Below are 11,842 nucleotides of genomic sequence, written 5' to 3' on the forward strand. Positions count from 1 at the left end.
AGGTCCACAGACGACACAATAGCATTTGCTTTCAGCACTGCTCTCTCTCACCTGGATGAGAAAAACACGTGTGTACGGATGCTCTTCATCGACTGCTTTTAACACCATAGCTGCGCCCAGCATCATGAAACTGAGAGACCTGAACCAATCACACTGGGGGCCTGACTATGGGTCAGATTGAAGCCAGGTTAGGAATATAGCCAGGACACAGGGGAACCCCCTACTATTGGCGATAAGTGCCGTGGGGTCTTTGATGACCACAGTGAGTCAGGACACTGGGGAACCCCCTACTCTTGGCGATAAGTGCCGTGGGGTCTTTGATGACCACAGTGAGTCAGGACACTGGGGAACCCCCTACTCTTGGCGATAAGTGCCGTGGGGTCTTTGATGACCACAGTGAGTCAGGACACTGAGGAACCCCCTACTCTTGTCGATAAGTGCCAAGGGGTCTTTAATGACCACAGTGAGTCAGGACACTGAGGAACCCCCTACTCTTGGCGATAAGTGCCAAGGGGTCTTTAATGACCACAGCGAGTCAGGACCTCGGGTTTAACGTCTCATCTACAGTCTCATGCATCCATTGAACTTGTGAGTTCTTGGAGAGTTTATGCTGTGATGTCTTTGCAGAATAGCCTCCCAGAGCTGCTGCTTGGATGTGAACTGCCTCCCAGATTTCTTCACAGTACCATGATCAGGCGTATGTTTTCAAGAAATATCGAATGATTTCATACCTTGTCCAAGGTAGTGCACAATTTCATGCTTTTCAGCAGCAGAGATCCTTTTTCTTTCCCATATTGCTGGAAACCTGTGGCATGCTTAATAATGTGGAACATCCTTTAAGTAGTTTTCCTTTGATTGGGCTCACCCTGGCAAACTAATTATCAGATTGATTTCAATGATCTTGTTATCACAACTCTGGCCCAGAGGAGAGAGTGCTCAGAAAGGAGGATTCCCCTTCCTGCAAAACAGTCTCTGGTCTCTGCAGCACAAAGTAGTTCTTTTATTAAAAGCAAAGCATGACCTAAGCCTCAAATTCATCCCATCTCCCACTTCCCGTTTCCCTTTTTTGCAAGCGCATCGGTTTCCTTTGACGCACACATAAAGTATAAAGTTGGCAATGATAACTTTGATGCACCCATGTAATTAACAATGATAACATATACATTTCCTTGTCAGATCTAAAGAGCCCTGATACTATATAGCATAGCATCCATGAGTTTAATTGAAAAACAAAAAAATAGATGTTAAATCCAATTTGCATAATAATTTGGAACATGGAGTAAGTATGTGAAGTATTTTGAATTTGCTCCTGTGTTTAACTGGGAGCCAGTGGAGGTTGTGGAGGACAGGGGTGATGTGGTCACGGCGGTGGGCGAAGGTGAGAGGGTGGGCAGCTGAGTTATGGACGTGCTGAAGGTTGTTGGTGATTTTGCTTGGTAGTCCATAAAGAACGCTGTTGCAGTAGTCCAGTCTGGAGGTGATGAGGGCATGGATGAGTGCTCTAGTCCAGTCTGGAGGTGATGAGGGCATGGATGAGTGCTCTAGTCCAGTCTGGAGGTGATGAGGGCATGGATGAGTGCTCTAGTCCAGTCTGGAGGTGATGAGGGCATGGATGAGTGCTCTAGTCCAGTCTGGAGGTGATGAGGGCATGGATGAGTGCTCTAGTCCAGTCTGGAGGTGATGAGGGCATGGATGAGTGCTCTAGTCCAGTCTGGAGGTGATGAGGGCATGGATGAGTGCTCTAGTCCAGTCTGGAGGTGATGAGGGCATGGATGAGTGCTCTAGTCCAGTCTGGAGGTGATGAGGGCATGGATGAGTGCTCTAGTCCAGTCTGGAGGTGATGAGGGCATGGATGAGTGCTCTAGTCCAGTCTGGAGGTGATGAGGGCATGGATGAGTGTTTCAGCTGCGGTGGTGGACAGAAGGGGCGGAGGCTTGCAATGTTACGGAGATGAAAAAAGGCGGTTTTGATGACGCGTTTGAAGGGGTCGTGGGGTTGAAGATGGTTCCAAGGTTCCAAGACATTTTGAACCCTTCATGTGCCCTTTTCAGCTCTTAGAGTGCACTTTGGAGGCCTTCATGGACCCTTTTGAGGTCTTCATGTGCACTTTAGAGACCTTTAGGAACCCTTTTGAGGTCTTCATGTGCATTTTAGAGGCCTTTAGGAACCCTTTCGAGGTCTTTATGAGCCCTTTTCAGCCTCTGAGTTCACTTTTGAGTAGGCCTGCACGATTCAGGGAAAACTATGAATCACGATTTTCTGCCAGAATTTTTTTCCCTCACACAGTGCAAGTGCAGTGTTTATTGCACACATGAGCCATGACAAAACAAAACTAATTGGCAGCAGGCCCATCACTACAAGCCTATAAACATAACTGCATGGCCAATTTTCTTCATTGAAACCGTCATTTACAGGTGTGTGGAGTTGGCTCAAGAAACATTAAGCTATTCATAAAATGTCAGCATTTAAAGCCAATGTGCAATATCTACAAAATAAATAATTTATTTTTGATACTGCACTGAAATGGCCAATTGATGCCCCTTTTCTTTAGACACTGAAGCAGAATGTTGAATAACGTTTCAATTAGTTGCAGGAGGGGAGTAGCATTTGTTCAATGTGTGCATCACTGCATCATTTTTCTACAGTGTTTATTGGAACCATATCTTTTGCTAGATGGTAAGCAATTGTCTCTGTTATTTCCTTAAAGAGGAACGATGCAGGATTGGCGATTTCATCTTAAGTTTCGGTTTCGTTTTTCATTTTCACTCATTTTATGCTTGCATATTTCTCTGCAGAGCTTCCCCTACAGCTTTAGCGTGTATATTTATACATATATAGGCTATATATAAATATATAAATTGCAAGCGTGGTCCTTCTTGTTCTTTATGCGTCTCACCGTTCCAGATGTAAACAGGGAACGATCGTCTCCTGAACAAACTGCAAGGTTGCAATAGCGGATAGGGACACTGGGGGCGGGGGGAAATATTACTGTTTTCGATGAAACTGGCCAGTCAAGCAAAACAACGATTTCTGAGCGATTTTATGACTATGAAAAAGTTGCATAGGGTCTCTTTAATATTACCTCCGCCAAGGAGGTTGTGTTGTTGTGGCTTTGTTTGTCTGTTTGTTAGCAAGATAAACGTCTGAAATGACCCAAGGACCAAACGATAACATTTTGGGAGTGATTTGGATCATGGGTCTGGATCCAGGAGCCGCGGAGGTCTGCGCTCTCGTTGTTCAAGGTGTCCGTAGCCTAATAGATGTCTGCGTTGTTGAACAACTTTAGGACCTCTTGCCTCTTTAGGACTTCACCATATTGCTTGGGGCAGTGCAGCAACAAGGGAAAAGCATAGGCTACCTTGCAAATCACACAAGACTGACCCTCGTCAAGTCAAGTCAAATTGATTTATGAAGCGCATTTTTATATGTATTTTTGTTTGAATCCAAAATACATCCACACCACTGAATGAGAGCCTTTTTCGGAAAGAGTCTCATCAGGCCTTTTGAGGCCTTTAGGGACCTTTTTTTAAGGTCTTCATGTGCACTTTTGAGGCCTTTAGAACACCCTTTTGAGGTCTTCATGTGCACTTTTGAGGCCTTTAGAACACCCTTTTGAGGTCTTTATGTGCACTTTTGAGGCCTTTAGAACACCCTTTTGAGGTCTTTATGTGCACTTTTGAGGCCTTTAGAACACCCTTTTGAGGTCTTTATGTGCCGTTTGAGTGCTCTATGTGCACTTTCTGCAAGTTTTTTTTTTTAAAGTTATTTTTTTGGGCTTTTTATGCCTTTAATTGGACAGGACAGTAGAGAGAATGACAGGAAGCGAGTGGGAGAGAGAGCTGGGGTGGGATCCGGAAAGGACCACGGGGCGGGAATCGAACCCGGGTCGCCGGCGTGCGGTGCAGGTGCCCCAGCCAGTTGCGCCACGGCTGGGGCCTACTTTCTGCAAGTTGACATTTCAGCAGATTTTGCCCACAGGAATTCAGTTTATGCACTGAAGGCTCTTTAGCCAGCCAATTTATTTCCGAGGGAGCTAAGTGTGCTGTGGCGGCCGCTATCGCTAATGTAATTAGCGTAGCCCACCTGTCTACACGGACCCGGTTGGGTGTTGCACCTAGTGAATCAGCACGTTGTGAATATAACAGAAGATGCCGTTACAACACAGGTCACGCTCCACCGGACACGAATGAGGAGTTAAGGGTTTAGGGTGTAAGTCCTTTAGGGGTCCAAGAGACAGCCATATTATACTACCCCCAAAATAACAGAAACAGGAACACAACACAATTAACAGAAATACAACACAATACGATGCAAAACAATACCATACCATCACATATTGTTCAATACAGCTCATTACAATTTTGCAGCTACACCCACACAAAGGACCAATCCCATTGCTTTTTTTCTTAACCCAAAAGATATGAAAGTTACAAAAGATACGAAATCCCAAAACCTTTCAAGAAACCGATACATCATCATATCAGGGCTTTTCTGTAAACAGATGCAATGAGATTTTGCCATTGACATTTCCCTGTTTGCCTTAAGCCACTCACACAGACAGTGGAGTAGTTTATTGAAATTAGGTGACTAGTCCACAGCAGTGCGTCTTGGATTCAACTGCCATTTTTATGCATGTTTTTTTTTCCACTTCCAGAAAACGTTGATGAAGATGGGAAGAATGGGTCTGCTCTATCCACCAGAGCCATTCAACCTATGCAGTCACATCTATGATTGAACGATACCCTCGACCCATTCAACCTATGCGGTCACATCTATGATTGAACGATACCCTCGACCCATTCAACCTATGCAGTCACATCTATGATTGAACGATACCCTCGACCCATTCAACCTATGCAGTCACATCTATGATTGAACGATACCCTCGCCTATGCAGTCACATCTATGATTGAACGATACCCTCGCAACACTGTACACATCTATGATTGAACGATACCCTCGCAACACTGTGCAGGCCTCAGAGCTCTATCCACCAGACCCATTCAACCTATGCAGTCACATCTATGACTGAACGATACCCTCGCCTATGCAGTCACATCTATGATTGAACGATACCCTCGCCTATGCAGTCACATCTATGATTGAACGATACCCTCGCCTATGCAGTCACATCTATGATTGAACGATACCCTCGCAACACTGTGCAGGCCTCAGAGCTCTATCCACCAGACCCATTCAACCTATGCAGTCACATCTATGATTGAACGATACCCTCGCAACACTGTACAGGCCTCAGAGCTGCCGAGGGGAGATGGCACAAAACTACTACAGCGATTTCTCCAGCTGTCCCCTTTGTCATCCAGCATCACTGCTGCAAAGAAGGCTTTTAACAATGAGATCTGCAGGGCCACTGACACCCGAAAACTACTTGATCCTCCACCTTCAAAACTACTCAACCCTCCTCCACCTTCAAAACTACTCAACCCTCCTCCACCTTCAAAACTACTCAACCCTCCGCCTTCAAAACTACTCAACCCTCCGCCTTCAAAACTACTCAACCCTCCTCCGCCTTCAAAACTACTCAACCATCCGCCTCTTCCACCATCTTATCAACCTTACTGCTGACATCTTGCTTCATTAGTAATCAGACTGACGCTCTCATCAAGGCTTATGTCGTCAATGAGCCGCTGCGCTCCTCCAAGGATTGGCACTGACGCCTCTTCACCCACAGCAAACAGACCATCTTTCCGATTCCCGATTGTGGAATGATCTGCCAGGATGTTATATCAGGGGCATCCTGCTTCGTCTTCAAAACACTTCTGAAGGCCCAACTCTTCCAAGGACCTCTTCTCCTAGTACTCCTCACCTCCTCCTCTGTGTTCTACCACATTCTCCTTCTACCACATTTTGACTAGTACATACAGCAGCACTCCTAGTATTGACAGATGCAGTAGGAAATCCTACTCTAAATTAATAAATGTAAGTCAGGATACAGAAAGCCTGCAGTGAAATTCATTGAACTGCCATCTCCGGCTAAATCACGACCACATTTTAATACCTTTAATGGCCTTACATTTTGCTAAGTTGATTTACTACTTTGTAATACTTTTGTAACCCTGCAGACAACCTGGCAAATGTAAATATAGTTGGTTCCAGGAAGTCACCTTTGGCACCGGGTCGTTATACAGCACAAGTCTCCCAGGGTCCTATTGCCCCCCGTGCTACAGGGTGAACCACATTGATGGAGACAACCGTACTTTTAGTCCGTGAGCCAGGGCCTCAAATTATGGAAACCGTTACCGAAAAGGTGGCAAAGGCTACCATACCTTTTCTGAAAGCCTGGGATCTCAGCTTTTCAATGATGTATGATGGCCATCTGACAAGAGTAGCTGTTTTGAGTTATGACACATAATGTAAACTAAGGTTAAAGAAATAATGTGTATAAATCAAGCAGAACACTGGAATATTTTATTTTGTTATGTTTGGTATCATTTTAAAGGGGAGACTCTGAGCTTTCATTTAAATCCTTTTGTGAACATTTTGGATAAGTACAGCCAACCCTGGAGCTCTTCAAACCTTTAATCACACACATTTCCCTACCATTTCCCTGCCATTTTTTGTCTTTTAATCCTGTGGCACCTGGGAGCATCAGAGAAACAAAATCCAAACACTGAAATACTGGCATGACCCTAAGGATTCAGGAAATGTATAATTTACCCATATTATCTGATTTGGAGGGGGTGATTTACAGTCTTGTATCAGAGATGGCGTTTTTTCAAAGACATAAACAGTAGTGTACTATTACCCTTGGCTAATTTGTTGATAAGTGGAGTTGAAAGTCTGAGGTAAATATATTTTAGATAATAATTATTGATACAGATCATTTTGAAAAAGTTGTTATTCAGCATTCTCAGCATTTTTAGATAGTTAAAAAGGTCCTTAATACGTATCCACCACATATCATTTATACCAGGTCCCCACTTTCTTTGAATTTACATAAAAAAATGAATGCCTTGTTCTCAGGCAAGAAAATACACGTATACACAGGCTGCGATACTGTAAGTGCATTTGCAGGCCATGGTAAAGTGTCAGCCCTAAAACTTTTTCAGAAGAATGAAAACTTCTGTGAGACCTTTCAGAAGGTTGGGGCAGACTGGGCAATGACACCTGAGTTGTATGCAGCCTTAAAGGAGTTCACATGTCAAATGTACAGCTCCAATTCCAGAATCACCAACATCAATGAAATGAAGTATGCACTTTTTTTGTGCAAAGAAAGGCGTAGAATCCTGGCAGTTAACTCCATGCTCGGATTCTCTCAGGAAGCACGGTCTCAGAGCTAACTATCAAGGTGCTATCTGGAGAAGATGCCTCGAGAACAACCCTGAAGTTCCTTCCCCAGTTGAGCATGGGTGGTCTAGATTGGACCAAGATGGTGACTTACAGCTCTCCATAGACTGGTTCAATGTCTCCATTGGTCCCGAAGCAGTACTTGAGTTTCTGTCCTGCTCATGCAAGAGGGACTGTGTCACTCCTCATGTCAGTGTGTTGCACTGTATAACAACTTTTTCAAAATGATCTGTATCAATAATTATTATTTCAAATATATTTACCTCAGACTTTCAACTCGACATATCAACAAATTAACCTTAAGGGTAATAGTACACTACTGTTTATGTCTTTGAAAAAACGCCATGTCTGATATAAGACGGAAAATCATCCCCTCCAAATCAGATAATATGGGTAAATGATACATTTTCTGAATCCATAGGGTCATGCCAGTATTTCAGTGTTTGAATTTTGTTTCTCTGATGCTCCCAGGTGCCACAGGATTAAAAGACAAAAGATGGCAGGGAAATGGCAGGAAAATGTGTGTGATTAAAGGTTTGAAGAGCTCCAGGGTTGGCTGTACTTATCCAAAATGTTCACAAAAGGATTTAAATGAAAGCTCAGAGTCTCCCCTTTAAAATGATACCAAACATAACAAAATAAAATATTTCAGTGTTCTGCTTGATTTATACGCATTATTTCTTCAACCTTAGTTTACATTATGCATCATAACTCAAAACAGCTACTTTTGTCAGATGGCCATCATACATCATTGAAAAGCTGAGATCCCAGGCTTTCAGAAAAGGTATGGTAGCCTTTGCCACTTTTTCGGTAACGACCAACCCCTCTGGCTCACGGACTATTTTGACCCTATCAAACTAAACACCATGCCCCCCCTAGAAATTGAGTTACAAGGAACAGTGGCTGAAATCACACAAACTTTCAATAACCTGACACCTCATCTCATAAATGGCTTCCACCAGAACTGATGCGATGGAATTTGATAGCCCTTTCCTTATGAATCCCGAATGGAAAATATATTTATTTGTAGCCCTTACTTCAAAACTAGTACACAGATGTGCAGTCAATGTGTACAACTCAGTATGGCCTCACCATGCATACACTGAAAATCGCTGAACGAAAAAACCCTAGCCTTGAACATGCAAATGTCTGGGGATAGATGGCTACAGCATGCACATGTATAGGGGTCGATGGCTACAAAGTAAGGGCAAGGGATACAATTGGGATTGGTCCTATTACTAATAGGGTTCATTTGCAAACACCGCAGCGACCATATTGTTGACATGACATTTGACTGCAGCGCGTACATTTGAATTGAACTGAGCCGAGCACAGTAGCCTAATAGCTTCATCTCGTGAATATCAAGAGAAGATAAGATGGATCGTTATGGATTCATATCTAAAAGACCCAATATCAATATTTATAGCCTGACTGTCTGCCTGTTCATACATCCACACACGTTGTAGGAGCTGAAGCCGTTCAAGTCGCTTGAGTCAAGGTCAGCGAACTTCTATTTGTTTCGCCCACAGAATTGTCTAAATTGCCGTGGTGGCAGAGGTATTAATTGAATAAATCTCCGGCAGGCTAACGTTGCCTACCTAGCCATGCTTATCTATGCAAATGCTCATTAGTAACAGGCCTGATAGAGTTCAGGCGTGGGGCCTGAATTCAGGCTTGAGCTCGGCCATGTACGATGTCAAGAAAGACTATTCTCTATATTCTCTTTGAATATATTTGATCATTTCAGGCACAGAAAATGTCCTGTTTATCAGCCCTGTAAGTAATCTCCGGCAGGGTAACGTTGCCTACCTAGCAATGCTTATCTATGCAAATGCTCATAGATAATCTCCGGCAGGCTAACGTTACTGCATCAGGCTACTACTACTCTACTGCTGATGTCTCCGAGTATGAGGATTAATAATAGTAATATAATAATGGAGGGAATAAACTTGGCTGTGAGGAGTTGGCGAAAGGTTTAGCCTATTCATCCAATCTAGCCACGAGTCTCCCCTGCACCGGCTCAATTCCTCAGTGTATTCTCCTTCCCTTCCCATTTTGGGCAGTTGGTAACTATAGGGCTCTTTGCTGTTGTTAGAACAGCTGTGTATATCATACACCATATCTTACCGTTGTATTACATTTTGTAAAAATTAGTGATGATACCGCCGCTGTAAGTGTTGGCTATGTCAACAATATGCTCACTGCAAACATTATTACCTGATTATTCCATAGATCGAATGAGCCCAATATGGAACAACATTTCGATGAACAAGTCGGAGAAATCTTTACCTTCTGGTTTAACTTCTGTTGTGAGGGAATGGTGGCTTTGTCTAGTGGAGTCACATCAATGGAATCACCCTCTGCAGGATATAAGCTCGATGAAACTGCAGGAGCAGCGGAGGTGTCTGGAGGGCCTTTGGGCCGAGATGCGTTCTTTGGGGAGTTCACATCCTTCTGGGACTGTTGGAGGGAGATACTGGTGTTGTGTCCTGAGTCTTCTCGAGTTATATCCAAATTGTCAACAGAATGAGAGAGGGACTCCTGGAACTGATTAGTAGGTTCTAGGTTACTGTTGATCGTGGGCGCTGGGGATTTCAGAATAGTTTCTTTGTGCTCCGCCACAAAGTGGACCTGCCTCTTCCACTCATCCACAAACTGCTGAATATTCAGGTTGAACCTTCTAATGCCTTGGTCTGAGATGACCATTTCATCATCACCGGGGCGATAGAGTTCAGGGCCAATGTTGTCATGGGTGATGACTCTTCCTCCCAGGTCCTTAACTACAGCATGTGCTGCACGATTCATCACTTGGTGGATTCTGTCTGCTGCCTCATCAGCCTTGTTACTAGGAGTCATGTTTTGTTTGCTGAAGCGCAATAGCAGCATGTCAGACCACACAATCTGACACTGGGGAAAGATGCTGTGTATGGCAGTCAAGAGTCCCTTTACTGTGTTCAGCAACTGTTCCTTTTTTGTTGTCTTGATGTTATTGCCAAGATGGATGATGAGCAGGTCTGGATGAGGCTGTTTGCCTTTGGCCTTCCGCATTTGGACCACAACATCAGTGCAGGTCATTCCAGGACCTCCCACGTGGTGGACCCCAATATTAGGGCCATCAGTACCCAGTTTACTGACCTGTTTTTGCGCTGCTGCTATCCTTTTTGCCAAACCTGAAATAGCATATCCACACATCCAGATTGTTTTATATGTCTTAGATTTCATGTGTTTTTGCGTTGAGGTGGATACAGAGCTATGGGGCTGAGCTGTGCTCTCTGTGCAGTTCACATCCTTCTGGGACTGTTGGAGGGAGATGATGCTGTATCCTGAGTCTTCTGGAGTCATGTCCAAATCCGCATCTGCATGATTCACAGGCCGACCAACACTCTCTTCTGGTCTGGGTGTTCCCGAGGATGAAACCACAGGAGGTGCACTGGATGACACCGCAGGAGGTGAGCTGGATGACACCGCAGGAGAAGAGGTGGATGCAACCGCAGGAGCAGTGGAGGTGTCTGGAGGGCTTTGGGTCCGAGATGCATTCTTTATGGAGTTCACATCCTTCTGGGACTGTTGGAGGGAGATACTGGTGTTGTGTCCTGAGTCTTCTCGAGTTACATCCAAATCGTCAACAGAATGAGAGAGGGAATCGTGGAACGGATCAACAGGTTCTAGCTTGATGTTAGTGGGCTCTGGGGAATATGAGGTGATTTCTATAAGGTGAGGTGATTTTCTATGTTTTGATGTTGGGATTAACTCCTTCTCCCAGTTTTCCACAAACTGCTGGAGGTTTTGGTTGAACCTTTGAATGCCTTCGTCTGAAAGGTAAACGTCATTGGGGAAATAGTATTCGGGGCCAATGTTGTCATGAGTTATGACTCCTCCCCCTAATTCAGTCACTATAGCATGTGCTCTGCAGTTGATGATGTCATGAATTATACCTGCTGCCTCATCAACCTCCACATCAGGAGTCGTGCTCTGCTGCCAGAAGAACGTTGGTAGGATGTCCGACCACACAATCAGGCACTGGGGGAACAGGCTGCGTACACGGGTTAGCTCCTCCCTGATAGTGATCAGCAGCTCCACGGTGTCCGTCATGTTGATGTCGTCGTCCCCCAGGTGGATGATGAGTATGTCGGGGAGAGGCCACTTCTTCCTGAGTCTCTTCAGGTGGGGCACGAGGTCTCTCCAGGTCATTCCCTGCGTCCCACTCCACAGCCCTTTCAGGTTACCCAGCCGAACGCCACACTCTGGCCACAGGCTTATCCGTCTGGCCACTGCTACAAGGCCATGACCACAAATCCACACTGTTTTATCTTTTCTGTCAGTGCCATGACCTGAAAGACAGGGAAAAAACACAGTACTTTGTGACTTCAGTCAAGCACTGCTCGGGTAATTCAGTATAGTTATTAAGTGGCTCTCTGACATACTAAATTGTTATTTGATACGTTTGGTGTTTGTATATTTCCTTGACCTGTCAATGAAAAATAACTAGACACAGATAATGTGTATAAACTCTCTCTGTTTAATTCTTTCATTG

The 11,842-nt window shown here is 44.5% G+C and overlaps 1 protein-coding gene across 6 annotated transcripts in view; it reads right to left on the minus strand.

Moving 5' to 3' along the window:
- The window catches only part of LOC134063570 (uncharacterized), a 65,369-nt gene that overhangs the window by 51,682 nt on the left and 1,845 nt on the right, over positions 1-11,842 (minus strand). For all 6 annotated transcript variants that reach the window (XM_062519153.1, XM_062519154.1, XM_062519150.1 and 3 more), the window contains exon 2: positions 9,598-11,639. In XM_062519153.1, coding sequence (XP_062375137.1) covers positions 9,598-11,639 — 2,042 coding nt within the window. The remainder of the gene's footprint in view (positions 1-9,597; positions 11,640-11,842) is intronic.

The sequence above is a fragment of the Sardina pilchardus genome, chromosome 18, assembly GCF_963854185.1.
Source record: "Sardina pilchardus chromosome 18, fSarPil1.1, whole genome shotgun sequence".
Taxonomy (NCBI): domain Eukaryota; kingdom Metazoa; phylum Chordata; class Actinopteri; order Clupeiformes; family Clupeidae; genus Sardina; species Sardina pilchardus.